Source organism: Gamsiella multidivaricata (genome assembly GCF_025024155.1).
Source record: "Gamsiella multidivaricata strain RSA 2152 chromosome Unknown BC939scaffold_40, whole genome shotgun sequence".
NCBI classification, from domain to species: Eukaryota; Fungi; Mortierellomycota; class Mortierellomycetes; order Mortierellales; family Mortierellaceae; genus Gamsiella; species Gamsiella multidivaricata.
Window position 1 is genome coordinate 1 of NW_026251748.1, and position 26,068 is coordinate 26,068.

The window sequence follows — 26,068 nt, forward strand, 5'->3', positions numbered from 1 at the left end:
TGGACGTGTTGACGGTCACACGTAATTGGCTGCCACCAGGCAGGGGCTCAAGGCCAAACCTAAAAACGAGGACAAGGAGGAAAGGGAGCGCCCAAAAACGATGCACCTCGCCTCTCCTCATCAATCTAATTTTCATCTTCTCCTCCATCCCTCAAACCTGCTTTTGCCTTTCACATTCACCGACAGCAACACAGACAACTTCCCTGTTCGCTGTGGCAGACAAAGCACCGTTCCGGAGAGTGCGAACTCACCACACGTACACACTTACACGCCTACACACGGACCATTGAAGTGGCGACCCTGTTCAGGAACACAACCACTCCGCTCCCACCACCATCGGTCTCTTCTCCTTGAAGCTCTTCCACCGACCACTTCATCACTCAAGCACTGACAATCTCCATATCCTTTCGCACCCCTTCAGCCGCTCTATCGCCTCTACTTTTTCTGTGCCTTTATTTCATCATCTGACAACTGCGAAACGCGTCCTAGGTATCAGTAAGTGACAAAAAGATTCCCCTGAGTGCTTCTCAACCTACGCCAAGAGTCGTCTCTGTACACTATGCTCACTTAATTGCCCCTGACTAGACAACCATTGCTCGAAGTAGAGGTAAACAGCAAGCAAAAGGGATTTACAAAAGCTCGACGCCAGGAAGCATTCAGACAGGCCATGCTGGAGGCGTCCTCGATTCGATCACGAAAGCACTCTTCCTCGTCTATGGATCTCAAGAGCAGCAACACCGGCACTTTCGCCAAAGAGAAGACTGGATCCTCGATGGCGAATGATTCAGGGACGTCCTTGTCGGGCCCATTCGAAAAAATGAGCGAGTCATTCCTACAGGCAGCTGGATCTGGAAAACGCCAGGAACATGACGGTCAAGATGATGTGGAGATAAAAGGGGCCTCGCCACCTAGGACACAAAGAGTTCGGCCACCAATTTCAGAAAAGCAGCCTGGGTCCAAGACCTATCGAGGGACATTGAGCGCGGAGGACTTGGGCGGCGGTCTCTTGGATGGCACGCTAGATGATGTGGATGACGAGGATTTGGAAGACGTTACGGAGGATACGGATGTGATCCGTGAACCTGAAGGAATATTTGAAGGACAAGGTGGCGCTGAAGGTAATGAAGAGGATGGTGGATATGAGAAACATAAAAAGCAGCGCAACTTGATGGAGGCGCCGGATAGTGAAAACAATGGCCACGGGGACTCGTCTTGCACTCATGTGGATGAAGCGGAAGCCCAGCACCCAAGAGATCACGATGGCGACGATGGCGATGTTGCGATGGTCGACCAGGAAGACGATGACGATGAGAAGAGAGAAGAAGAGGCTACGCCAGTAGCGCACACGGACGACGAGAGTGAACTACCAGAGGACGAAGGGTCGCATGTAGAGGATGAAGATGCGGACGCGGAGGAGGATGAAGAGGATGAAGTGGACGAAGAAGATGAAGAGGACGAGGGGGTGCAGCCGTCAAAGCTGGAGGCCAAGAAGGCCACCTCGTTGTATTCACAGAAACCAACATTGAACCGGCCGGCACAAGTAATCGAAGAGGACGTGAAGGATAGCGGTGACGAGAAGGACAGTGACGATGAACTTTCGGATCCGGTAGATACAGATGATTCAGACTCGGATGAAGAAATGGCGGATCGGTCAAGCAAGGCTCAGATCAGCGCAGCCGCGTTTTCTGGAATGGCCGCGGTCTCATCCTCTCGACCGGCTCTAGGAGGGCGCAAGAGATCGTTGCGGGGGGCGAGCCGTAATACGACCCAGCATGAGGACAGTGCAGGATTAGAAGCAGACAACCATAAGGACACTAAGGACCAGCGGTGGGACAAAGGGTCTGAATCAGAGACCTTGGAAGAAAATGGAGTGGAGGAAGAAAATGCGGTGGAGGAAGAAACAGTTGAGGGTGGAGACGATGTTGAGGATGAAGGTAAGAACGAATGCCTTCGTTGGCTCTTGTTGTTATCGCTTTTGAATCTGAGGAGTTAGACTGAGATGGTCTCTTGATTTTTTGATAGACCATGAAAATGGGCAGCTGCACAGCGATGCGCTGATGGCTCTGACAGCAATCGAAGAAGAATTCGCCACCCTTCGCGACAAGTAAGGGCAAACATGCTCAATGGAAATGCCGTTGAAGGTGCTTGGCATCCATGAAGAGCAGTAACTAACGAATCACTCTTGCTTACTTCTGTTCCTAGAATGTACAACGAGAGAATGTTGGAGCTGGATAGGGAAGTGGAGATGATCAATGATGGTAAGAGAGTTGAGTTAACACTGCATGGAAGATGATATCTGATCTGGGTATTTTTAATAGAAGATGAGCATTAACCGAATTGTCATTTTTATGTCACTTTCAGGCACACATCCAGAGCTTTCGACATTGATGAGGGAGATTGAAGAAAAGCGCGAACACCGGCTTAGAATCGCCAAAGCCTGGTTGATGCATACAGGAAAGATTGTGCAGTGCGAGTTTGAGAGCAAGGAGCATCAGGCCCATTGCACCTATCAGGTAAAGAGCTCATTCAAACCATATGGCGTGAAAAATAATGATGCGTTGCCTTGTACCTTAACTGTTTCCTTCATTGTCAATGCTTACCATCTAGTCCAAGAAGCGCGAGTTGCGCAAGGACATCACAACGGAGCTGGGCAAGCGAAAGCAGAAAGCGATAGTAGAGATGGCATTATCGTCTGACGTCCGCAGGAAGAACAGTAAGGCGTCTTATTTCCTTACCTGTGGTATGACCTTTCTTATTACAGACAAGCGCACGGCACTCACTAGTAACTTTCATGTACCTGGACATTCATTTAGTGGTCGCCGATAAATTGTCCTTGGTCCGTGCGCGGAGACACCGCAGAGTCGAGGCGAGCGAGTTGCGGAGTATCGAGGAACGATATGGTTTCCCTGCCACGACGAAGCTGCGAATGATCTCGACGACGGAGCTAGATGAGGATTTAAGAGCCCTGGGAGTATGTCTCCTGTTTGTGTTTGAACTATTTCGCGTCAATGCAAGTCGAAGGACTTGAAGTTAACTCGCCATCATGCGTCTTGTTCTTGATAGTTACCAGGGCCGGCATTGCAATCCAACACAACAGAATATGGACTTAAACCCTATGGACGGATATTGGCCACCTCATCATCGCCACGGCCTAGTTCTGGTACTTCGAGATGGAGCGTCTCTTCAGAATACTTGCCATCTTCTGGTAAGGTCCAATGTCGCCTTGCTCATTACCTGATTTGATTCCCTTAAAATCGGTTCCACTTTGGCTTGACCCCATATTTTTTTCTTCCTCTTTCTCGAACGACTGGACTTCGGCCAGAGGTGGAAGTTTTTGTGGATGGCAACCACTGCAAGGTCGATGGGACCTGGTACAAGCCGAACGATTATGTTGCTGTTCTGGATGCGGCCATTGGACAGTACAATGCCAAGTACCTCTTTATTGTCAATGATGAGGTATGGTTGAGGAAATGGGCGTTTTGATCGGTGTTAAAGATCGGCCAGCATTTTCTATTTTCAACCATGAACAGGATTCGATTCCGCTTGCTTATTGACGCTTTTGTGCACATGTCTGCTAAACACTTTTGTTGTTTGATAGATCATGTTGCAAAAGATGGATGGATCGAAGATGCGGTTGCATCTGAACCTCTTCCGGGGGAAAAAGCTGTACATGCAACCCCGGCCTTGAAGGCTGACTGCCTTGTCGTCAGTCATTTCTCAAGCTAACGACGACCTGGACTACGTACGCAGTTTCATTTGCACGCACACTGTCATTCATGAACAATAAACAACTAATCGCAGCAGCATAAAGAAAATCCATGCTCGCCCTTTCCTTCAAAGGTACTTTGTATCATTATGTTGTTGTGGGTCGTGAAAGGAAAAATCTCTTCGCCGCGTTTTGGCATGATAGAGTCCTGGTAAGAAACTCCCGCTCCTCTTCAGGGAGGTAACATGGGGGCAAACTTTATCTATTGAATTGGGAAAACTATTTTGGAAATATATGGTGCAGGACTTTCTTGCCAGGACTCTATCCATATTTCGGTAACAGACGACACGCCGTCCAAGCCCAATGGTATGTGGTGCGGGTACCTTGCACAGCTGGGCAGTTATTGCCGCTGCTGCTTTGTGGAAATGGCACTCGAAAGAGTCGGGGTCCTGATAGACTACAGCACCTTCTGTCGCCTCTCAAATCCTCATCCTTGGCATTGCCTCCACCTTTGCATAACCCACCCGTCGTGCTGAGCCAAGTAACTGACTGGTATATGCACCCCGTCCGAAATCCCTAACCTTCCATTTTAAAAGCAATAGGCACCTCAACGCGTCCCTGAGCGGAGGATCGTATAAAAGTCCTTGCTGTCGGCTCCTTCATCCTTCCCAACTTCCCTTCCTTACTCACCTCTCGCAATTGGCCTAACACCCATCCAGCAATTTGAAAGTGAATGTCTCACTCCAACCACCTCATCCTTCAGCAAAGGCCTTGTAAGACGCAATACACTGTTTCTAAACAAAATAAAATAAAATTGGCCCGCGACGTTATATCATTAATACCATTGCCTGAACCATCCTAGATCTGCATCAGTCCTGGCTGCACTCTTGTCCACTAAGTGAGAGAAACAAAAGAGCGGAGGAGGCTCTTCCGCTTTCAGTACAAGCTGTTTCCCAAGGACAATCCCCGAGTTTATGGTAAAAAGAGCTGGCCGCTCTCCTCAACGCTCAGAAGAGCTTCTAGTGTACGTTCCAAAATGCCCCACTTATTCTACTGTCCTCTCTTGTCCCCCTGGATACCCAACTCACCCAATGTTGACATCTCTTTCTACACTCAGATCGTCGTCGTCCCCAAGCGTCAAAATAAACCCCCCTCCCCCTCTCTCTCCTTCTCTCCTCCTCTCTCCCCTTCCTCCACACTTTAATACTCAGCCCGTACATCCGAATGACACGCGCTGAGCCGAGGATTATTTGAGATATCGTGTATGCAGATTAGGTGTCTGCTACGATAGATTACCTGCTCACTATCGTCGACGACGTCCCACATCTCCATCCACGACCGCCGTCGTTCAAGAAACATTTTTTGTCACGGGTCCACAACAAACGCCAGACTACTCAGATGTCCAGAAATGCTGCGTGCGACCTATAGTATCCCGCGTAGCACGAAAGCGGCGCGGAGATCGTTTAGAGCTCACACTCGCGAGCCAGGGCACGATCGAAAGCCAAGGGAAGGTCAAGCGCACAGCGGTTATAAATAGCATATTGCTGGATGTGATCCTCATAGCGGATCGATCTTACGAAAGGGACATCGGAGGCCGTTCTGAAATGATAAAATGAATAAAGACAATAGATATATTTACATATCCGCAAGCATTGATGAGTTATGGTTATCTGATTTATTTCGGATGAGTATGCAAAGTGGATTATTGGTGCAATAAAAGCTGGCAACTTTGTCACCTACTTAGCCCTGGGTCCACTATAAAAGTAAAAAAAAAGATGAGCATGTTTAATCCAATAAAGACGCGTGTCTATTTCAGACGACCGCATGAGAAACTTACCGCTTGGGCAGAGGGAAGGCCAAGGGAACAGTCAGGATGGCCCGCTTCAACCGCTTGGCCTCCTCACCTTCAAGTCCACTCTGAGCCTTCTGGCTCGCGCTCGGCTCGCTAATCTTGCAGCCCAGCGACTTGTACAACTCGTTGATCTTAGTCTGTTTAAGCGACAGATCTCTGGTCATGACTGCTGCGTCCATGTTGAAGTTCTCGAGTGTCAATGCGATAGCAAGAATCCAGCAAAGCAACTTGTCCTTTGACTTTGGTGTGAATGTGTGTCTATCATATGCATTGTTACAAAGGAACAAAAACGGATGTTAGCGGCTGCTGTTTTTTTTTTGCGACACAAAAAATAAAAAGGACCTTCCAAACTCCATCTGGCCCACATGAAAGATAAAACGTACCTCTTCTTATCTCCTCCCTGAGGCGTCTCCGTAAACCGGTCGTAAAAATTCTCTAGAATCAAACTTGGTACATCGCCCATGACTCTCTTGAGCGTCTCATTGTCATCCAATTTCTTGTCAGGGACGGTTCTGAAAGCCATCAAGTAGCTGATGTACATGAAGAGGCGAATCCTATGACGATCCTTTTTGCTGACAGATAACGCTGCCGTAATAGCATCATTGACGTAGGTCGATCCCTGGAATGGCAAAGCACTGATGGCCTGAGAGCCTTTCTCCAAAAGCGATTTGACAGGAATAAGTTGGTATTCTGCTGGTGTGATGAGAGTATCGAGTTTGTAAATATCCTCGACCTTCGTGGCTTCCAGATCGTAGGGAGGAATAGGTCTGTCCTCGTCGGCCTTGGCCTTGATCTCGGCTACAGTATCAAATTCGGAATTGAAAAAGGAAAACGACGTTAGCAATTCTCGCGAAGTGCCGTTGGCACGATTTTTACACCACCATCCTCGAAATATTGAGGTGTACCTTTGGAAGGAAGAGCACTGGTCCTGGCTGAGATTGAGTCCTGAAGAATTCCTGCGACACTGTCCAGCGTGCTGACGTTGACTGCATTGCGTTCCACAGACTTGATCTGCTGCTTGATCTTTTTGGTACCAAACGCCTCTCCCAATGTGTTCTTGGCTTGGAAATACTAGTCGAGTTAAACCAATTCCGGACAAGAATCAGCGTCTCTGTTCCAATGAGGCCGATAACTACTCCGATGCCATATCTACTTTGGCAATCTAGAATTGATTTGCATACCTGATCCCTGCTGGATGATGCGTGAAGTTTCGCGTTCTTCAGTGATTTGATTGTGCGGTTAACAGCAATGACGGGTGCGTCCTTGAAAGTGACCTTGTCTGTCACTTTGTCGCGAATTGCAATTACATATCTATTGTGTAGTATAGACGCAAAAGAGGTCAGTCAACCTGACAATAGCATGTCCAACTACTGCAGACCGGCTAAACTTCCATAGATCAATTCACGCGCCGCTAGAGTTGGTTTTCGCGACTAACCTGCAGAACCCCTGACGAGCATTCTCTCCAAAGTTCTGTCCCACAAACTCGACCTTTCCTGTGTCCGCCTCGATGATACGTCTCTTCTTCTTGGTCTTACTATCCTCAACGTCGGGTGTGTATACGTTGAAGGGCGTCGTCTTTGGTGGGGTGACTCCAGGAAAGACGGCTAAGAGATTTATATTGAAACAATAGGTCGCAGAGGATCGTTAATAATATGGGCAGTAGTTGGTAAGGAGTGCCTCCGCCAGTTCCCGCTGTGTTGATTGCGTCGCAGTGCAATGGTCATACCAAGGAATGGTCCCTCGACACCGGCCTCGACATCGGCCTTGGCATAATCCAATCCGACCTTAGGTCCCTCTGTGTTCTTTCTCTTTGATGAGGACATGGTAGTATGACGTGTGGGGTTGGGCATCTGAGAGACGAAGGGAGTTGTTGGACAGAGGGAGGAAGCAGTGCAATGGTTGCAAGCAGAAGCTGACTGTCATTAAAAAAAAAAGAATACTCAAAACTGTAAACAAACAGTGAATGTCATGTGATATTGATATCAGGGCGCACGGACAGTCCAACCCATCACAAAGACGCGTTCAAAAAAAAAGTTTATTTAAAACTTGTCGCGCGTATTCGATCTAGATCGGCTCCTGCTAGAGCTCGCAGAACGCTCCCCAGAATCGCTTACTTCCGCCATAGACAGTCCAGCGTTAGGAGGAAGCGCCATTGAAGACAGGGCTGTAGCTGTGCTTGTGCTCGTCGTCGCTGCTGAAACCGCGTTCGGCAGGGTCGACGATGACGATGTGGATGATGAAGGTAACACCAGTTCTGGCCACATAGCGGCAATCACCTCGTCCAGCGTCGTATAGACCAATTGCTGATTTAGCCTACGGTTTTGGAATGCCGCAAACACTCTCCGCGCTCCCCGGCGTGCATTCTGGTGTCCGACCATGTTTCCGAGAAGCTCTGGCAAGAACACAGACAACTTGCGGTTGGCTTGGTCCTTAGTCAGAGCCTTCTGTTCCGGGGTACGAATAACCTTCTTGGGCCCCGATGATGGATTACCCGCTGCAGTGTCCGCGGGTGACCTGGGCATGGTTGGTGACAGACGCAGATCCTCTCCCACGACCTCATATTCCCCAGTTAAGTCAGGTGAAGATGACGAAGAGTTATTGGGCCAGAGAGCGTCACGGAGTTTTAGCACGTAGAAAGTCAACATACTCTCCTCAATGTATGCCTTGATCGTGTCTCTCAACTTGCGCTCGATCGTGCCTCCTAGGACCTGCTGCAGAATGATCACGACAGCCTGCCTCCTTAGCCAGTTGTTCTTCTCCTTGAGCTCGAACAGCTCAATAAACAGATCGCATAGCGGCTCAGTGAATGTCGTCACACCTTCTGGTTCCACCACACCCTGTCGCGCTTGCTGCGGTTGTTGTTGTTGTTGTTGTTGTTGTTGCTCCTGCTGTTGCTGTGCCTGTTGCTCCAAAATTTGCTTTTGTCGAAGCATGCTCTGATGCTGTTCTTGTTGCTGTAACTGGAATTGCATCCTTTGGTGCTGAGTATGAGGGTCTGGTGAACTCAGGCGGCGAGATCGTGAGCTTTGAATCCGCTGCAACGGTGGGCGATGCACTTCTCCATCCTTTTCTGAGCCCTGTGCAGCCGCCAAGGTGTCGAAGGAGGATGCAGGAACTGCTGTGCGATCAATGATTTCGCTTTGCACCAGTCTAACGCTTCCGCTCTCGTCGTGGCTCCCGTGTCGTCGACGTGTTCCAGAGGGAATGAGGGATGAGTCTGCCTTCTCTTCATCGTCCATCTCCATTGTAAACTGCATCATCTGGTTACCCAGTTGCTTGGTGATATTGCCCAGGACTGTTGGTGGTCCACCGCTGAACATATCGTCCAGTCCTTCAGAGACTGTCTGGTAGATGTGTTTCATAAATCCATCATTTGGGCCTACACCCTGCTCTCCACCCACATCATGGCCACCAAAAGCATCAAGAGTACCAGATCCGGCGTTAGACAGCACTGAGTTTCGAGACAGGTCACGACTGGCCACTGGGGAATGCAGCGGCGATGTTGCTGATTGGAAAAGCTGCTCAAAAAAAAACGGACTTCCAGGCTGTGCGGCATTTGATTGCTTCGCACCTTCCTTAGCGCCATCGTTGTCAAAGAGGCTGTAGGGTATGAGTGCGGGTGTTGCAGACGAAAATTGTGGTAGGGCCACGTTTTCCTGTGAAAGAAATGCTCTTAATTCCTGGGACTGGCAGATTTCGATGTGTTGGACCAGACACTGAAGGTATCGTTCCAGACCAATCCGACGACCCTCGACGAACGACTTTTGGAGTTTCAAGAATCCGCGCTTCCCTGGAAGCTCGTATTGGCGCACAATGGATGGATATTTTTCCTTGAGTTGTTGGTGGAGTGCAAAGAACTCGGAATAACGACGTGCAATAACCCATCCTGATGCAAACGAGCCGTCCTGCGCCAACTGGTGCACCTCAATCACGTAAAGTGCAAACTCCTTCGAACCCTCATGGCCAACTGTAGAGGACGTGATGTTAATTGTTGATCGGCCCTACAAGTAAGAAAGTAGCATATTGAAGAGTTAAGCGCCTTAACAGGGTGTGTCATATTGCCAAAATCAATACAACAGTGCCGTAGAACATGCATCCTTACCGGCATAATCATGTTTTCCTCCTCTTGAACCTCATACTGCGTCTTCTGGTACTCCATGCTCAGGATCTCCCGCCTCAATGCCGACTTCGATTTCTTCAGAATCCGGAGTTCATTCTGGCGTCCTTGTCGCTCGGCCTTCTGGATCAGAGTCTCAACAATGGCCTCCTGCTTGCGGACGGTTTCGATATCCTGCTCTAGCTTCTTGATCCTTGCTGACAGGAGCAGATCCCCAGGAGCTGCGAGATGTATATTGTCCTGAACAGTGTCGCTGATGGACTCTGCCACACCTGGTGAAGTTGGGCTGTGCTTTTTACTCAGGGCTAGTTCTCCGTCCGAATCTTCCGACAAGGTTTCGCCGGCCATCTTTATACGCCCAGTTTTCTCGTCTTTGTGACCCTCGCCGTAAGTATTTAGGCCTGTATCAAGGGCTGCAAATCTACTCTGCTTCACCAGCTGCGGTACCTGACCGGACTTCTCCCTTCCCTTTTTGAACTTCAAGCTGCTGTCCAGGGACGCCCGGTCAACCTCAGACGGATCTCGAGATTTGGCTCGAACCGTCTTCCCACTCTCCAAACTGCTTTCCTTAAACTGTCTCCTTGAATTCTTTTGTTGAGATTGACCCCATTCAAGCAATGCATTTGCTCCGGGCTGCTCATCTCTGGCGGTTGAAAATGATGGGTCTGTTGCATCCAGAGAGGATGCCTCAGCATCTCTTTCCTTTGATCCATTCACCGAGAGGTCTTCGTGCTGAGTGTCTGGACTCTCCATGATAGATGACAGTGCAGCCTCGACTGCGTTAATAACATTCTCCTTGTCGCGCCTGTCCTTGGACATCCTCGGTATCGGCACTCCACCTTGGTTGTCCCCCATAAGGCCCTCTTCACCTTCATCCTCATTTTCCTGAAGCTCCAACAAGAGTGAATCCCGCAAACCGGAACCATCGTCCGCACCAACCTTGACAAGGGCCTCCGTATCTGTCAGGTCCAGAGAGTTATCGCGACGATGATCGGCGGTAAAAATGCTTTTCCGGTGAGACGAAGCGGATTTTGCCCAGGAGCTAGCACTGACGGGAGTTTCTGGATTCGATATCGAGCTGAGTGAGCGAGTGCGGGCCAGCGGTGGAGCGACAAGCTTTGATGACGACGGAACCTCGAGACTTTGTTTGGGTTTCGGCTCATGTTGCTGCTGCTGGTCTCCTAAGTCCATGGATTTGGTCGAAACTGGTGAACCCGATTGCGAGCGCAAATATCCGGATGGTAAGAATGGCGTTCGCAGATGGCCGATAGCAGTCTCGGCCCGCTTCATGGGGCTACGCGAATTTTGATCCCGCTCTCGTTCCTTGTCCTTGTCTCGACCAAGCCCAAAGATATCCAAAAACGACCCTGTGCTTGAACGTTTGGGATTCTCAGGTGAATCACGCCTCTTATCCGGCGCGGAAAGGCCGATGGCGGAAAACAACCCTGGCCCTGAAGATGGCCGAGAAACGGATGATGTTTTGCTGTGGCCACGAGGACCTTTCTGCTCCTGCTTTGTCTCCGTATTCTGATAGGACGTCAGGAACTTGAAGTAGAGATCACTCTTGAGGAATTCCGGATAGTCCTTCTCCAGCATCTGCTCAAACACCTGCCGCTGTGCCACCAGTAACTTTTGCCGCACATTCGCCGCTCTGAGTTCTTCCTGCTTCTTGGATTCTGAATCAAACAGGGGGACGCCTTTACTGCTGACGCTCTCGCTTAGAGCAAAATCCCGGAATACGTCCACTAGGCTGTGGTCGACTACGACAGGCCTCGGTGCGGATTCCGCGAAATATGTCTCATAGATCATGCGGACATCGTCGCGTAATGTGTCTGTGATGTCGAATGTGGCGGAGATTGAGGATTTACGACTGCTTCTGATACTGTTCGTGAGATTGCTGGACGATGTGAATCCTCCGGTCGTTTGCGCTGATGTCGGTGTTAGGACCCCTAGCGTCCTCTGCGCCTGAGCTCTGGAAAGCGTGGAGGACGGTGTGGTTGCTGTTGAGCTGGTTCCCATCAGAGCTCGTTCATCTGCGCTCAGCGACCCAAGTGAGTCTGTTTCGGTCTTCTGTTCGCTGTCCGATCTGATGTTGAGGGTGTCGATCAAGAGCCAGAACTGGAGTTCATTCATGTTGTCCCTTCGATCCTGAAACTCCATGAAGTATGAAAGACCCGACGGATTGGAGAGGATAATGTCGAGGTTTATTAAGGATGAGGTGTTCTTGGTCTCCAGAGTGAATTCTCTAGGTCGTCGCTATGAACAGTACATCCATGGTTAGCTACATAGCTACTGGGAAGACGCATGCAATGGCATCATGGAGACGTTGCTTTCTCACCTTGGGATATACTGGACCTCCTAATGCCTCGATCCTCTTTTCTGCGCGTCGCTTCGCAACATCCAGTCTGTTGATGTAGATAATGATTTCTGTGACCTTGTTTCCATTGACAACGTCCTCCTTCTCGCGGCCGACTAGTAAAGATACAAAGGCCGGTCAACTTCATTTAAAGCCGAGGCCGCAGAGGGTCCAGGCGAATAAGAGTCCTTGAAAACTTACCTATCTGCGCTTTTTTCTTCCGCATCTCGGTCATAATTGTGTTGCGAATTCGTTTGACATCCAATAAACTGTCGCAGTGCTTTATCATCTTCAAAAAGTCCTCGAATCTGTACATATCTCCCCCTGTTCCATATGGATCCAACTGATTATCGATGATTCGGGGGTCTGCATCCATGTTGTCTGTGTGTTGCTTCAGGGCTTCTCGAAGCTTCTTGACCATGTTCCTAGAAGTGGAAAGTGGTATCACAAATCCACAAGTTAATTCACTGAACTTCTCATACATCAAATCTGCTACTTCTTAAAAAAAAATGCTGATCCACTTACTGTTCCCGAATAGCTTTGCCGATCTAGCGGTATTGTATTATGAATTGCGCAAATTAGAAGCGTTCGGGGCGAGATCATTAAGCGGCACTCGGAGTTGGATCGTCTTACATATAAATCCACGTTCTGGTTCCAGTAATCTGGATCCGATAGTAGGTCCATGACTGGTCGCAAAACGGCGCCGACAAGTAGTTCCCGTAGCAAATGCCTCAAGACCTCACTCTGCACCTCGCTTTTGGGAAGAAGAGTCGGCAAGATGGTCTGGACCACGTTTCTAAGATACGCCTCCTCTGTCGCCTGGGTTGAAATTGAGGTCGATAGCGCCCTATGCAGCTTCCCGTTGCGGAACTTACTCGCGACCATGATATCCAACTCGTCCGATTCTGTCAAGGACCGCTCGAGTGAGTTCCCTCTCAGCGCCATCTCTGCTTTTCGGAAATCGTTCACATGTGCCGTAACCTTGGGTACAAGTCGCGTCACCAGCAGTTGAGTGAGGTCCAGATCCACTACGCGGCATTTGAAACGTATTAGCACCATCCTCAAAAGCTCCTCAATGCGCTGCTGGAGAACAACTTCAGGTGTAATCGCACGCATCCACACAGCGACGTAGTCTCGGATGATGAGCTCAATCAGCGTGTCGACTGCCTCTGAAAACTGAGGCATGGTGTCCGCAATGGGTGTCCTGTACTTGGCAGCCTGTTCCTGGCGGCGTTGCTTCTCAATGATGCTCCAAGCGACCGGGCGGGTAAACTTTGCTGGACGGAGATAGTGGAATCTGTGGCACGATGCTGAACCGGGCATGGTCCGACTGTTGTGGCTGCTCTTGCTCTGTGAGGTTGCTGAGGCCGATGCAGCTGCCAGGCGCTGTCTACGGGTATAAAGGATAGAGAAGGCGACATTGGATGCAGCCAGGGTGAGGAGCGATAGCACCAGAACTATGGGAGTGGCGAGAATGAAGGATGCGATTTTCCGTAGAATGGAGTTGCCGAATGCCCAGGCGAGGACCAGAATGACGGTGGTGAGGACAGTGGCCCTGAGAGCGGTGGTGAAGGTGATCCTGGGTAGCCATGGGATCCAATAAGAGCTAGTGGTGGCAGTAGTGCGAGCATGCGCATGAGCCTTCGCTTGGCTGTTCATTGCGGGTGGAGAGAGAGAGGGGGGGGGAGGGGGGGTTATTAGGGGTGCAGTGTGAAAGTAGGCTGTTTCTACATGAATGTGCTCATGTGCGTCGGTGGTGGCATCAGTGGAGAGGATGGAAAGAATGAAGCGGTGGAGTTGGAGTAAGGATTAGATGAACATGCCGAAGGAAAGACTAAGGAGAAAGTTGTGCCACCCGCCTCGATCACACGCGGATATTCGCTCCTCTTCCCTCTCGCCCCGCTATGGATGTTCGTTTCCTACGAGGGAGACGTTGGGAAGCGAAACTCAGTTTTATTTCCAATGGCCGTACCATGGTATCTAGCCCGGGTGCCTGGTCTTTGGGCTCTTGTTTTACACCCGGCGCCCTTCGTACTCCAGAAAGCACACTTGTGCGGTTGCTTCCCTTTTTGGCAGGCGAAGGAAATGCGGCGGAGGGTGGCTGAGTCACGCCTTGCCGCCCTCCCCTCCTAAGGGGGAGAGACAAAAACAAGATCCTTGACAGATCCCACCATTCCTACCTTGGCTATACACATCCCTCCCCGCTTACCATGTCCGCCGCATCCATGTCAAAGTTCCTGACTCAGGTCAAGGTCTCGATGGCCCCGTTCTCGCCCGCATCAAAGACAGCAAAGTAATACGCTTTTTTACGAGGATTCCGGAACGAGGTCTAAAAAGATCTGAATCAGGGCTAACCACTGGCATACCAACTGCCCTTGCCCCACATAGAATCTTCTTGTCGAGGATCATCACCAGCGATGCCACCGCTGCCAACCCCACCCTCAAAATCGTTACTGACTCGCATGCTGACGTCACAAAGTCCGCTACGATCCATGTCACCTACAAGGACGGTAAGACCCTCGACCTCAAGGCAGACGATATGAAGGTCAATGATGTCCTTCGCCAGGTCGGAAAGCACGCCAAGAAGCTCCAGGAGAAGGAGGACGCCGCGTCATAAAAGGACGATGGAGGCACTATGCTCTCGATGGCAGCAGTAAGGGGCAGAGCACAGCATTTTCAGGAACGAACGCGCGGATATCTTAGAGGCACGCAATTGTACAACAAATAAACACTTCAGCATTGGCAGCAAACATTGTCAAAGGGTTCTGGATTGATAACATTCGCCATTTTTCGTCCCTTAAAGCTACCATGAAGCAATTGACGACGGATAGAGGGTATAATGACTCAACATCGTTTTACAGAGGCCCATACAAGTCAATCTTTTTGGTATCGCCCAACAGGATATGGCATACGCATCCATGTTGGGTTACCCGTATCTTATCTGTACCATTGAACACTAGCAGGAGAAGTCTCAACTTGCCTAGGGCGAAAAGAATTCTGAAGAGGGGTCGACAACGTGCCATGTGGTCGTACTTGTTGGCGGGCCTCACTTCAGAGTGACCTTCTGATCCGGCCCCTATATTATTTTATCATCATGAATATTTGCATGTACACATACAAAAGAAGGAGTGTCCAATGTTGACATGACCCGGCTGACATCAGTTTTCCAGGGGGTTGTAGGAAGGCTGTACCTGAGCCTGTAGAATGAAGGTACCAATGCTTCTGTCTCTTCCTCCTCTTTCTTCTTTCTCCAACTTCTTTTGTTGCTACCGCACGACACACCCAATATTCTTTCCTCCTTCACTGCAAAAATGATCAGTTCAGCACCAGCAATCCCGAAAATCCATCCCGTCTTTGCTACCCAGCCCCAGGCCCTATCCACGTTAGATGAAGGCGATCTTGAAGTTGAGTACAAAGAAGGAGCGTTTTCCATCGACGCCGCCATCTCGCAACAGCAACCACAGCAACAGCAGCAACAACACCAACAGCAGAATAAGTCTGATGGTCAACTCTCGCCAGGGCAAAAGACACCCCAGCAGCAGCCGCCTCCTCATGGGTGGACTGTCAGAGCACTTTACGACTTCGAGGGACAGCCCGAGTTTTCGGAGCTATCCTTTTCTGCAGGCGATGTGCTCACCGTTATGAAAGTGGGACTTGCGGAGGGATGGTCCCTTGCCGAGAAGGATGGGGTTCGTGGACTTGTTCCAGAGGCCTATATCACTGTAAGTGCCCCTACCTTGCCTCTTGCTTGGCCCAAGGATAACGCTTTGACACACCCTCAATCTCACACCCGCATCCTCTTTCGGACTAAACAGTACATCCACGACTTTTCAGCCTCACCCGATGGTCATGGTGGTCACACTCAGCAGACTTCAACTGCTTCGGTTTACTCTAGTTACTCAACTGCCATGGCGACCGCCAGTACAAATCCTCGGAACTCTGTCTTTGGCAAGCGACAGCTGAACAGATTTTCTTGGTTCGTGACAACTGGCGTGGAAGAATTCCTCCTGACAGGTGGTGCAACTTCCAACGGTTTGAACTCGACAAAGCATGGTCAAGGGTACTCGACAGATATGCTCGGTCACCGCCTCAGCTCTGTGCAAGATCTGCTCGAAAAGTCGCCACCTAATTCTGGAGGGTCTTTAAGACAGCATCAGCAACCTCAGGGATCAGGATCAAGCGTCCGCAGCCATAGCGGCAACAAGGTCCTGGCGGATTCTGAGGATGAGGAGGAAGTGACCGAGTCCGACAAGCACTACATTCAGTCGGGTCCTACCTGGCAAGAGAAAGCTCCCCTGTTTAATGTGCGAGTGCACGATCCGGAGACAAGGCGCAAGATGGTCGGAATGCAAGAGTACACGCTTTTCCAAGTGACCTCAACGGTATGTATTTCCAAATGTATATGATATCAACAAGACGACCATGACATGCAAGCATACGTCTGACAACGCATTGCCTGCTCTCAGTTCACACAAGGAGTCTCTGTGACGGTGGAGCGTCGATACAGTCAATTTGAATGGCTATATGAGCGTCTGGTGAACAAGTTTGGTGCGATCATCCTACCACCTTTGCCCGAGAAGCAATATGCAGGTACCGTCAAAACGAGGGTAGATATGCACATCTGCATGGTTCTCGTATCGCTGCGATATCCTCTAACCCATTACTGCTGTGACGATGCTCAGGTCGATTCTCCGAAGAGTTTATTGAGCGAAGGAGACGCGCTTTGGAGAGGTTTTTGAACCGACTAGTGCGACACCCTGTGCTGCGCTACTCTGATTTGTTGACACATTTTTTAAGCTGCAGTGAGGACAGCGACTGGAAGCGAGCTGAGCGCAAGTTTGACAATGATCGCATCGTCGGCACCGCCTTCTTTCAGCATGTGTACCATCCAGAGTTCAATGTCAACGAGGATGGGTAAGTATTTTTTTTTTTTTAAAAAAGATATACCAGTTTGTTCTATATTCAGCACTCTTGTAACTCACAGCCGATAACTATTTAATAGGGACATTGACCTGGTTGAACGGTTTAATGCACATTGCAAGGGAACAGAACGATTAATGCCGTTTTTGATGGACGCGACCATGGCTTATAAGGAAGGCATCAGTGGTAAGGCAGCACGATTCTTTCTTTCCTCACCGAACTGGTCAGCTTGGATGTGGACTAAGCGCATGTTTACTCTTCAACAGATTCACAATTCAGATATAAGCGATTCGGGCTGGCGCTGCTTAATCTGATCTCGACGACCAAAGACGGAATGGAGAATCAGACCCTGAACGATGAGCTATCCTGGTGCTGGCGCGAGAATTGTGTCGGTAAGGACCTTTGCCCATCTGCAGCGTCTACGGTCGCCTTTAGTTTATTGAGTCGCGGGTTCTGACACCTCTATTAATACTCACGGCGTTTGTAGACTGCCTCCGATTGACAAAGGCAATGCAGACTACCGCAGAGTCCATGCAGCTTATGGCAAACATTCACCAGACGCATATCACAGAGGGATGCCAGCCTTGGCAGGACATGATCAAGGAGAATGCCACGCCTTCATCGACTTTTGCCCCTTTGGTGGACATGCACACAGGAACTCACAAGAAGCTGATTGAGATCCTTGAAAAGGAGCAAACCATGGAGGAGATCGACTCTGAGACTGTCAAGTCGAGATGCGACACGGTCTTTAATATTACGTTGGCGGAGATGGATCGTGTACACGACGAGCGCATCCAGGACTTTCAAAAGGGCACCAAGGAATTTTTGGACTCTCAGATTGCTTATCATGAGAAGGTACCAATCGCTTTGTCTTTTTCTTTTTTCTTTTCTTTTTTTTCTTTTCTTTTTTTTTTTTTCTTTTTTTGTAAACTATTTCAATCAAGAAGGCATATACATTAACGCCTGCTGTTACTTTCTACACTACTCTACTATTTATAATAGATGCTCGCTCATCTAAAGCAAGCACGCGCGGTCTTTGAAGAACCCCACTACGAAGACCTATCCAAGACGCCTCGATTCCGGTCTAAGTACGAGAAGGACCTGGAGGATCAACGGTACCAGTCCCAGAAGCCCTCGAGACCCGTTTCCGCAGCATCCGTTGCGTCGGTCTCCAACATGGTCGGAGGTGTTGTGGATGGAGTTGGCTTCATGAACGGCCTGCTCAAGAATAAGGCGCGTTCTTCTGCTGGACGAAGTCTTATGGGCTTTTGGTCGTAATGTGAAAATGAAGCGGTGGTTCAGGAAGAATAGGGCCACAAGTAGAAGTGTATCTTTTTTCTTTTTTTCGCAAGTGTGTTGAAAAGCTTGATATACAATAGATAATAATAATTATATTGCCGCTCGCATCTTCAGAACCACAGTGGGCCGTACGCTTTGGCTCTCTTATTAACATGCCTTCAGTCGACTGCATTAATGTCTTCGAAAATACAAATGGAATACGCCTAGGCGCCCATGTCGCGGAAATAGAGTTTTTGATGAACCTAGCTCCTAGGACGCGCTCTTTCGCGCTGCAAGAAAGGAAATAAATGGGCGACAAGCCACTACTCGCGATCCTCCGAGGTTTGGACGTTGTGTAAGAGGAAATGGAAAGGGCAACTTTACCGACTCCAAAGTCCAAACCCTCTGCCTCCTTCTTCTCTTCCTTCCATCCACCCATTCTTCTCTGTCTCTTTTAATTCTCTTATCCTTCCCCTCGGACACCCTCCTTTTCTTCGTAAAAAAAAAAACGTCGCCACCATGTTCAGATCAACGCGGTCCCTGCTGCAGGCTCCATCAGGTGTCTCGGCTCTCTCAAGGAATGCATGGAATCGTTCTTCAGGTACTGGAAACGTTCTCATGGCACAGGATTGGACCTATATCGGATCAGATTCAACATCCAACCATTTTACTCATGCGTCGTTTTTGTCGTCTTTCACTCGCAACTTGATACGCCGCAGTCTCTGCCCTTCGCTCCTATGCCACCGCTTCCTTGTCAACCGACAGAAACGACGTCCATACGTCAAAACCGTAAGATTCGCGCTTTTTCTCTCTTTCACATGCCTGATCCTGTCCTGGGTGGGAAGCACACTTTGTTTCTATATATCTGGAGCTGGAAACCATGTTTTTTAACAGGAAATGATATATTTTTATTGCCTGCGTACCCTAGTAAGACAGGAATTGTTCTAATGAACCTGGGCGGTCCTTCCAAGGAATCAGAGGTTAACGACTTCCTATTGCGCTTATTCTCAGACGGAGACCTGATCCCGCTGCCTTTCCAAAAGTACATGGCCCAGTTCATTGCCAAGCGCAGGACGCCAAAGATCATTGACCAGTACAACAAAATTGGTGGCGGATCGCCTATCCGCAAGTGGACTACTGAGCAAGGCACTGCCATGGAGAAGCTTTTGGACAAGATCTCTCCGGAGACGGGTATGACGTCGCGCTTTCTGCCTTTTTTTTTGACAGCTGGCTGCTATTGTTTAAAGTGAAGGAGTGTTTCAAAATGTTAACAATGGATGCCGATCCGTTCTACCGGCATGCTGCGCACCAGCTCCTCATAAACATTATATTGCCTTTAGATATGCCAGTCCGCTGACACCTGAGGCTCTGCAAGAAATGAAGGCCGATGGCGTCGAGCGTGCGGTTGCCTTTACGCAATATCCTCAGTACTCTTGCTCAACTACTGGAAGCAGTATGAATGAGCTTTACCGTCAGCTCCAGGAATTTGACCCTGAACGCAAGATGAAGTGGTCCGTCATCGACCGTTGGCACTCACATCCCGGTCTTGTTCAGGTATGGTGGATAAAGCTTGTTCATTTTTTGCCTGTTCTGTTAACTGGATTGACATCTCCAACATATTCTTCTCGACCGATAGGCATTCGCGAACAAGATCGAGGCAGGATTGCAAAAGTACTCAGCAGAGTCGCGCGACAAGGTCGTCATCCTCTTCTCAGCACACTCACTGCCAATGGATATCGTCAACAGAGGTGACACCTATCCTTCAGAGGTTGCAGCCACCGTCCACGCTGTCATGGATAAGTTGAAGTTCTGCAACCCCTACAGGTTGGTCTGGCAATCCCAAGTAGGACCCAAACCATGGCTGGGACCACAGACCAATAAGGCCATCATGGGCTTGGGTGAGAAGGGGCATAATGACCAGCTTCTGGTTCCCATCGCCTTCACAAGCGATCATATCGAAACCCTTTTTGAGCTGGATCTGGAATACGGCGAGGAGGCACATGAGGTAAGCATTGGACCGAAGACATGGAACACTCTGCTGCTGATTGCACTGAGATGTGTTTACAGATTCTGATACCATTACTTTCTGTGCGTCGCATATGCTAATCTTGCATGCTAGGCTGGAATCACTGGACTGAAGAGAGCAGAGTCACTGAACGCGGATCCGGTATTTATTCAGGCCATGGCGGATATTGTCAAGGAGCACCTGAAGGAAACATCCGACAAGATTTCGATCTCAAAGCAGTACTCACTCCGATGCCCCACCTGCACCAACGAGACCTGTAGGCACTCAAGAGAATACTTCAGCGATCAATAGTAACAGCAGTGAGGGAACATGGTACGACCAACAAGAGCTATAGTATCAAGAAATAAAGTCATTGTTCAGAACAGGCTATCGAGTTTATGTGCCATATTGATTGGACGCCAGGAGTATATTACATATCCTGCCCTTCTTTTTATTTTTTTTTATTTAAAAAGGACTCCATTGTCTGTAGCATTTTGTCTTTCTGTCTCCCCGTTCAAATCAACCTTTTACAGATGATGATTCGGATACGGTCTTTCGAGGGAGGATTTGAGCGTCCTGGCTGGTGTGGGGTACACGCTTCTGGATGCTGATTTGGCAGAATCAGGATACAGAGATCTGGTGATAGGGATGCCCATGGCCACAGCCACCAATACCGCGGTGGATCCAGGTGCAGATCCGAGTGTAAGGTTTCTACCCCAGGTTGGAAGGATAGTCATGCTCCTGAGTCGAAGGAAGATTTCGATGCAGGAGCATGAATGGATATGCGTGGTTCGGGTCTTTTCTCACCATGGTGCCCCGACCTACTGGACCCTCCTTCTCCTGATCATCACGGAAGTTACTCCCCGTTAGTTCCGTCTACTTTTATTTATTTCCATTCTTCTGATCCGATCCGTTATGCCCATGCATATTGAGTAAAGTACTATATCCCTGCCTTCTTATTCCTGTTGCTCCTTGGGCGTCAATGCTTGGAAGTTTTCTATAATGAAAAGAAAGAAAAAAAAAAAGCATAGCCCCAATATCATTAGTACATAGCCCTCAGCAATGTTGACAATAACAGCACATCCCATGAACCACGATACGGCAACACGTACTCAAGGTGATCTCCGTGAGATGCTTCTCCGTGCCATCCTTTGCGGTGTAAGCCCTATAATGGATCGGTCCCTCGACATAAATCAAGTCGCCCTTATGAACCCTCTCGCTCAGATAGGGGTTCCTGAACTGATCCCAGGAGACTATCCTGTGCCAGTGCGTCGTCTGGATCAGATTGCCTAAATGCCCATCAATGATCAGCAGTAACCGCCAAAAAAAAAAAAAAAAAAAGAAAGAAAAAGAAAGAAAAAGAAAGAAAAAGGTAAATAAATGAATAAAGCAAAATCGTGAGAAAAAAAAAAAAAAAAGTACCTTCTTCATCCTTCCGTGTCTCGGACGTGGCTACTGAAAAGTTGACGACGGTACGATCACCGACCTTGTTGATTTCGGCGTCCTGTCCAACACGTCCAACAATCGTCGCCTTATTAACTAGTGTAGTTGTATTCAAAAAAGACCAAGAGTAAAAAATAATAATAATCGCGATTAGCTGTAACATACGACAACGCTAGGAAGCGTGAGTGACCAATGGTCCAGAGTAAAAAAAAAAAAAAAAAAAAAAAAAAGACTTACTCAGCGTACGAACGGATCCAAGAGTGGGCTATAATGTCCAGATCATCCCAAGCGATATACACAAATCAATGTGAGCGCCGTGTCAGTGAAGAGTTTTTTTCTCACTTGACCAAAAAGTATTCCGCATTGCAAACGCCATGCTCAGCTCATTCCACTTTTCCCTCTTCGGCATCCCATTCCATTTACCGTGGCGATCCGCTTGGCGACAGGGTTGATTCTCGTGAGGAGCATGGCTGACAAAGAAAAATAAAAAGACTGGAGAGTTTTGCAGAGAAAGAGAAGGTGTATGTGGGTGAATTTTGCTGTGTCCGCCTTAGTCTTTCTTTTTTTGTTTACAGGAATGACGTATGATCAAATGAATAGGACGCTCTAGGCTTTCGTCAGCAGCCCGGGAATCGACGCGTTCCGCGTTGGATTTGTGTGACCTTGCGAAAAGCTGCACCCAGCCGTACGCGACAGTGCTTAGCTCAAGAGTAAAATTCCAAGTACGCACCGGGGCCGTTTCTACCACCATTTTACGGATCCCTTTTATTTCATCTCATTTTTTATTTTTATTGGCGTACCACTAGGCCGCCCAGAATATTTGTGGTTCTCCTGACTTCGCTTTCTCCCTACATCCAACACTCCCTCTACTTCTTGACAAGCACCAACGCTGTGCGGCATGGGATATATACCTGGATATAATTGTCCCTGTTGCCCCAAGGCTCCGGTGTCGAAAAGAATTGGCTGGTATTTTTGACGCGGTCATGACCACCGAAGCGGGACTCGTCCGTGTTGAGCGCAATCCTGTACTCGCCCGCATTCGGAACACCGATCCTGTAGTCCGTGAACGACTTTGTGGGGTGGAAGTTGAAGATGAAGACCGCACCCGCCCGATCGAACGCCAGCACCTTGTCACCCTCGTGCTTGAGCGACACGTATGCCTACAGAGGGAAAAAAATCGAGTGTTAGAAGAGTGGTTCATGTTGCATGTGTTCGTTCATTCGATTGTCTATTCCAGTACTATCGTTTCCAACAAATATGTAATATGTACCTGGGGTGCACTCAACCAGCCGATCTTAGCCTCGGCGCTGTTCATGGCGGCATCAAACTCGTTCAAGAACTTGTAACGCAGCAGCTGGTCGTCCACAACGTTCCATTGTCGACGAGCATAATGGAACGAAGAGTTGTTGCCCGCACGTGGGAAATCCAACCATTCAGGGTGTCCGAATTCGTTGCCAATGAACGTCAAGTACCCCTCTCCACCAAGCGCGTGCGTCACCAGTCTAAGAGGCAAGGCGTGAAGGCATGTATCAGCAAGCTGCAATCAAGAGAACACTTTTCATCAAACTTGTTTTAGACGGAAAATACATATACCTGATCATCTTGTGCAGTGCAATTCCTCGGTCGATGACGGGCGTGAGCTCCGTCAGGACACTCATGTGCGTGTACATCTCCTTATCCATAAGCCAGAATGCGATCGTCTTGTCACCGACCAATGCCTGGTCGTGGGACTCGCAGTATGCAATCGAGGGTTCCTATGCGTGCCAATACATGCCAATACGCGCACGTTAGGACTAACATCGAAGAAGAATAGAGAAAAACCTCTCCTCTCAGTGCGTTGAAATAAATACCTTGTATCTTCTGTTTGTCAGCGTAAATGCAATGTTGCCGATATCCCACTCATCGTCCGATTTTTCTTTGAGTAATTTGATCCACATGTCGGGCACGGCCATCGACAGGCGGTAGTCAAAGCCGACACCTCCCTCTGACACAGGCCTGCACAGTGTTGGCATGCCAGAGACATCTATCAAAAAGAGCCATGTTTAAGAGTCAACAACTGAGATGGTATAATACACAACCTCGAGCTTAGCAAGATATCCGCGTTCAAGTTATTCTCACCCTCTGCGATCGTAATGCATTGCGGGTACAACGTATGCAGCATGTCGTTCGCCAGCATCAAATAAACCACCGCCTCCAGATCAACCGTATCTCCAAAGTACTCATGGTAATTGCCCGAGAACCCATAGCCGATGCCATGGTGTAGATACATCATACTAGTCACACCATCAAATCGGAATCCATCAAAGTGGTACTTCTCCATGTAGAATCTCAAGTTGCTCAGGAGGAATCGCATGGTCTCGTAGCTGTTATAGTTGAACAGACGCGAGTCCCAAAGCTCGTGTCGACCACGAGCGCCCTCGTGGAAATACTGATGGTCGCTTCCATCAAAGTTATTGAGACCATCCAGCACATTCTTGCAGGCGTGGGAATGCACGACATCAAGAAGCACAGTGATGCCCATACCGTGAGCTGTATCGATCAGCTCCATCAATTCCTCCGGGGTACCTGTTTTTTTTTCCAAAGGTATAAGTAAATTGCATGTATTTAGTATCCGGAGAGCACTGACGATGGGTATCAACGACAGTACGTATGGAGGTTCGTTACCATAGCGGCTGCTGGCGGCAAAGAAGCTGGTGACCTGGTAGCCAAAGGAGGCATAGTAGGCATGCTCCATAATGGCCATCAACTGGATCGTGTTGTAGCCCAGTTTCTTGATCCTCGGGAGGACATTGGCCGTGAACTCCGTGAATTGGCCAACACGACCCTCTGGCGTGGCAATTCCCACTAAGAAACGCATCATGAGATACAAGCAAAATTAGTACACAAGCGGAGTTTGCCTATCTTTCTAGTCTGTTGGTCAGTGCAACAAAAACATTCTAAACAGGGTACAATCACAACCCTAGCGCCCTCGTGTATTTAGTTCAGCCAACAAACGTCACTCCTTTTCGGTCCTTTCATGCGCTTACCATGCGCTTCATAGACCTTGAGGCTGGTGGGCTTGGGTGGAGACTTGTTCTTCCATTGATACTTTTTGGGTGGGTTCCAGAAAACGGCGTCATATGTCGGGGACACACTCAGATCCTGCGTGACACGCTGGATCCAGACCGGGAGACGATCGATGCGTGTTCCGTCGGGCTTGATCATGGTAATCTGTTTGGGGGGGAGTAAAACATCCGGGATAATGCAAACACGTTTAGCGACAAATTCAATAGATCGAAGGACCACAGTATTTTAAGATAAGGGTGGGAGTTTTTTTTTTTTTTTTGGGTACATGACGCTTTACCTTGACTTTGGAATTGTGCTTGATCGCAGGCGATCCGTCGGCCTTGTTGGGCAAGAAGATTTCATACACACCAAACTCGTTCCTCTTCATAGGATGGCTTGAGTTGTTCCAACCATCTGGAGGGAAAAGAAAAAACCTTTGTTAGGGAGGGGGGGAATCAAATCCATGTATATTCCATCTCGCTTATAAAAAAATCTCCCCACTTACTAAAGTCGCCAAAGAGGAAGGCTTCCACAGCATTCGGCGCCCATTCGCGGTAAGTGATTCCCTTCTTTGAGATGGTAAATCCGAGGTTCTCATAACCCCTGCTGAACTTTTCGTACCCGCCGGCCTGGTCGATCTTGTCCTTCCAGTTCTTATAGAGGGCGTATCTGGATAAGATTTTCCCATAAGCATCAAAAATGAGAATAGGATCGACAAATCCTTATCTCGAAGCATTCGCTACATGAATTAAAAAAAAAAAAAATATTGAGTACCTCTTTCTCAACCCCTCCGAATATGGCTCTAGCCAAGGATCGAGTTGAATGACACCAGTGCCGTCATGTTCCTGGAGGCCAGATTTGTTGACAGCCGTGAATTTAATGGCAGTTTTATCAGACGCGGTCATGGCGTGTGCGAATAACTTGGGGAATGAACGGAAGAAAAAAGGAATGAGAAAAGGAATGAATAGGAATGAAGAAAAAAGCGGATGGAGTAACTGGAGGGAAGAGGGACATTCGTCTCTTTTTTATATGCTGTAGATATGTTATCATCTAAACCACGCTATCTCCTCTGGTCCATTTGTCGTCTTCGGTAGATAGCACCATGGCCCATGCTCAATGGATGGGTAGGAGGGATATGAATTGGTGACAATCTCCTTCCTTCCTTGACTTCACAACCGGACGTGTTTACATCCCAGCACCAAGGAGACTGAAGAGGGTTGTTCCACTGCATCTAGTTCATCGCCAACACATACAAAAAAGTGCCATCGTGCTCGTTATGTTGTTATATTCATTTCTTATCTTTTGTTCATTTTCAATCAAAGTAATAAAAGTTGCTATTCACTACG

General features: G+C 48.7%; 9 protein-coding genes across 9 annotated transcripts; 5 read left to right on the top strand and 4 right to left on the bottom strand.

Moving 5' to 3' along the window:
• The first annotated feature begins 434 nt into the window (after positions 1-434).
• BC939DRAFT_191052 (uncharacterized protein) lies at positions 435-2,277 on the top strand. Its single transcript, XM_051550529.1, has 3 exons — positions 435-495; positions 586-1,013; positions 1,050-2,277. The coding sequence occupies exons 2-3, from the start codon at positions 668-670 to the stop codon at positions 1,991-1,993; spliced, it is 1,290 nt and encodes a 429-aa protein (XP_051411281.1). The 5' UTR covers positions 435-495; positions 586-667; the 3' UTR covers positions 1,994-2,277.
• BC939DRAFT_454074 (uncharacterized protein) lies at positions 2,082-3,826 on the top strand. The gene is made up of 7 exons (XM_051556018.1): positions 2,082-2,258; positions 2,362-2,513; positions 2,608-2,713; positions 2,814-2,971; positions 3,064-3,205; positions 3,323-3,456; positions 3,599-3,826. The coding sequence occupies exons 1-7, from the start codon at positions 2,204-2,206 to the stop codon at positions 3,686-3,688; spliced, it is 837 nt and encodes a 278-aa protein (XP_051411282.1). The 5' UTR covers positions 2,082-2,203; the 3' UTR covers positions 3,689-3,826.
• A 1,544-nt stretch (positions 3,827-5,370) lies between these two features.
• BC939DRAFT_424675 (RNA polymerase I associated factor, A49-like protein) lies at positions 5,371-7,457 on the bottom strand. The gene is made up of 7 exons (XM_051553144.1): positions 7,285-7,457; positions 6,994-7,162; positions 6,740-6,869; positions 6,464-6,629; positions 5,942-6,356; positions 5,544-5,816; positions 5,371-5,461 (listed from the first exon to the last, which is right to left on the bottom strand). Exons 1-7 carry the CDS (start codon positions 7,406-7,408, stop codon positions 5,443-5,445), a joined length of 1,296 nt encoding a protein of 431 aa, XP_051411283.1. The 5' UTR covers positions 7,409-7,457; the 3' UTR covers positions 5,371-5,442.
• A 134-nt stretch (positions 7,458-7,591) lies between these two features.
• BC939DRAFT_529606 (uncharacterized protein) lies at positions 7,592-13,850 on the bottom strand. The gene is made up of 6 exons (XM_051561521.1): positions 12,665-13,850; positions 12,557-12,579; positions 12,233-12,456; positions 12,014-12,147; positions 9,661-11,931; positions 7,592-9,559 (listed from the first exon to the last, which is right to left on the bottom strand). The coding sequence occupies exons 1-6, from the start codon at positions 13,688-13,690 to the stop codon at positions 7,598-7,600; spliced, it is 5,640 nt and encodes a 1,879-aa protein (XP_051411284.1). The 5' UTR covers positions 13,691-13,850; the 3' UTR covers positions 7,592-7,597.
• Positions 13,851-14,052: 202 nt separating this feature from the next.
• Positions 14,053-14,962, top strand: BC939DRAFT_454082 (uncharacterized protein). The gene is made up of 2 exons (XM_051556019.1): positions 14,053-14,324; positions 14,420-14,962. Exons 1-2 carry the CDS (start codon positions 14,242-14,244, stop codon positions 14,646-14,648), a joined length of 312 nt encoding a protein of 103 aa, XP_051411285.1. The 5' UTR covers positions 14,053-14,241; the 3' UTR covers positions 14,649-14,962.
• Positions 14,963-14,981: 19 nt separating this feature from the next.
• On the top strand, positions 14,982-18,377 carry BC939DRAFT_454084 (uncharacterized protein). Its single transcript, XM_051556020.1, has 8 exons — positions 14,982-15,753; positions 15,847-16,413; positions 16,498-16,621; positions 16,714-16,945; positions 17,034-17,137; positions 17,218-17,343; positions 17,439-17,806; positions 17,954-18,377. Exons 1-8 carry the CDS (start codon positions 15,343-15,345, stop codon positions 18,227-18,229), a joined length of 2,208 nt encoding a protein of 735 aa, XP_051411286.1. The 5' UTR covers positions 14,982-15,342; the 3' UTR covers positions 18,230-18,377.
• Positions 18,378-19,176: 799 nt separating this feature from the next.
• BC939DRAFT_484270 (ferrochelatase) lies at positions 19,177-20,546 on the top strand (the record flags this gene model as incomplete). The annotated part of the gene is made up of 4 exons (XM_051559241.1): positions 19,177-19,420; positions 19,542-19,783; positions 19,866-20,234; positions 20,349-20,546. 4 exons carry the CDS (start codon positions 19,177-19,179, stop codon positions 20,544-20,546), a joined length of 1,053 nt encoding a protein of 350 aa, XP_051411287.1.
• A 744-nt stretch (positions 20,547-21,290) lies between these two features.
• On the bottom strand, positions 21,291-21,840 carry BC939DRAFT_398062 (uncharacterized protein; the record flags this gene model as incomplete). Its single annotated transcript, XM_051552402.1, has 2 exons — positions 21,291-21,523; positions 21,657-21,840. 2 exons carry the CDS (start codon positions 21,838-21,840, stop codon positions 21,291-21,293), a joined length of 417 nt encoding a protein of 138 aa, XP_051411288.1.
• Positions 21,841-22,421: 581 nt separating this feature from the next.
• Positions 22,422-25,998, bottom strand: BC939DRAFT_454089 (glycoside hydrolase superfamily). Its single transcript, XM_051556021.1, has 10 exons — positions 25,497-25,998; positions 25,228-25,391; positions 25,021-25,136; positions 24,704-24,887; positions 24,342-24,521; positions 23,796-24,242; positions 23,528-23,700; positions 23,271-23,431; positions 22,948-23,179; positions 22,422-22,837 (listed from the first exon to the last, which is right to left on the bottom strand). The coding sequence occupies exons 1-10, from the start codon at positions 25,625-25,627 to the stop codon at positions 22,544-22,546; spliced, it is 2,082 nt and encodes a 693-aa protein (XP_051411289.1). The 5' UTR covers positions 25,628-25,998; the 3' UTR covers positions 22,422-22,543.
• Between the last annotated feature and the right edge of the window lie 70 nt (positions 25,999-26,068).

Coding starts and splice junctions, on each gene's coding strand:
- BC939DRAFT_529606 (XM_051561521.1), bottom strand. CDS start 13,690: ATGAACAGCCAAGCGAAGGCTCATGCGCATGCTCGCACTACTGCCACC. Junction 12,148..12,232: donor GAAGAAAAAAGCGCAGATAG/GTAAGTTTTCAA, acceptor TATCTTTACTAG/TCGGCCGCGAGAAGGAGGAC. Junction 9,560..9,660: donor AGGAAAACATGATTATGCCG/GTAAGGATGCAT, acceptor TCTTACTTGTAG/GGCCGATCAACAATTAACAT.
- BC939DRAFT_454089 (XM_051556021.1), bottom strand. CDS start 25,627: ATGACCGCGTCTGATAAAACTGCCATTAAATTCACGGCTGTCAACAAA. Junction 25,137..25,227: donor CTTCCTCTTTGGCGACTTTA/GTAAGTGGGGAG, acceptor TTTTCCCTCCAG/ATGGTTGGAACAACTCAAGC. Junction 23,432..23,527: donor TGACAAACAGAAGATACAAG/GTATTTATTTCA, acceptor TGGCACGCATAG/GAACCCTCGATTGCATACTG.
- BC939DRAFT_454074 (XM_051556018.1), top strand. CDS start 2,204: ATGTACAACGAGAGAATGTTGGAGCTGGATAGGGAAGTGGAGATGATC. Junction 2,514..2,607: donor AGGCCCATTGCACCTATCAG/GTAAAGAGCTCA, acceptor CTTACCATCTAG/TCCAAGAAGCGCGAGTTGCG. Junction 3,457..3,598: donor TCTTTATTGTCAATGATGAG/GTATGGTTGAGG, acceptor GTTGTTTGATAG/ATCATGTTGCAAAAGATGGA.
- BC939DRAFT_454082 (XM_051556019.1), top strand. CDS start 14,242: ATGTCCGCCGCATCCATGTCAAAGTTCCTGACTCAGGTCAAGGTCTCG. Junction 14,325..14,419: donor CCCGCATCAAAGACAGCAAA/GTAATACGCTTT, acceptor TGCCCCACATAG/AATCTTCTTGTCGAGGATCA.
- BC939DRAFT_454084 (XM_051556020.1), top strand. CDS start 15,343: ATGATCAGTTCAGCACCAGCAATCCCGAAAATCCATCCCGTCTTTGCT. Junction 16,946..17,033: donor TTCAATGTCAACGAGGATGG/GTAAGTATTTTT, acceptor ACTATTTAATAG/GGACATTGACCTGGTTGAAC. Junction 17,807..17,953: donor AGATTGCTTATCATGAGAAG/GTACCAATCGCT, acceptor TATTTATAATAG/ATGCTCGCTCATCTAAAGCA.
- BC939DRAFT_424675 (XM_051553144.1), bottom strand. CDS start 7,408: ATGCCCAACCCCACACGTCATACTACCATGTCCTCATCAAAGAGAAAG. Junction 6,870..6,993: donor GCTCGTCAGGGGTTCTGCAG/GTTAGTCGCGAA, acceptor ACTACACAATAG/ATATGTAATTGCAATTCGCG. Junction 5,817..5,941: donor CAGGGAGGAGATAAGAAGAG/GTACGTTTTATC, acceptor TGCATATGATAG/ACACACATTCACACCAAAGT.
- BC939DRAFT_191052 (XM_051550529.1), top strand. CDS start 668: ATGCTGGAGGCGTCCTCGATTCGATCACGAAAGCACTCTTCCTCGTCT. Junction 1,014..1,049: donor GGGCGGCGGTCTCTTGGATG/GCACGCTAGATG, acceptor AGGATTTGGAAG/ACGTTACGGAGGATACGGAT.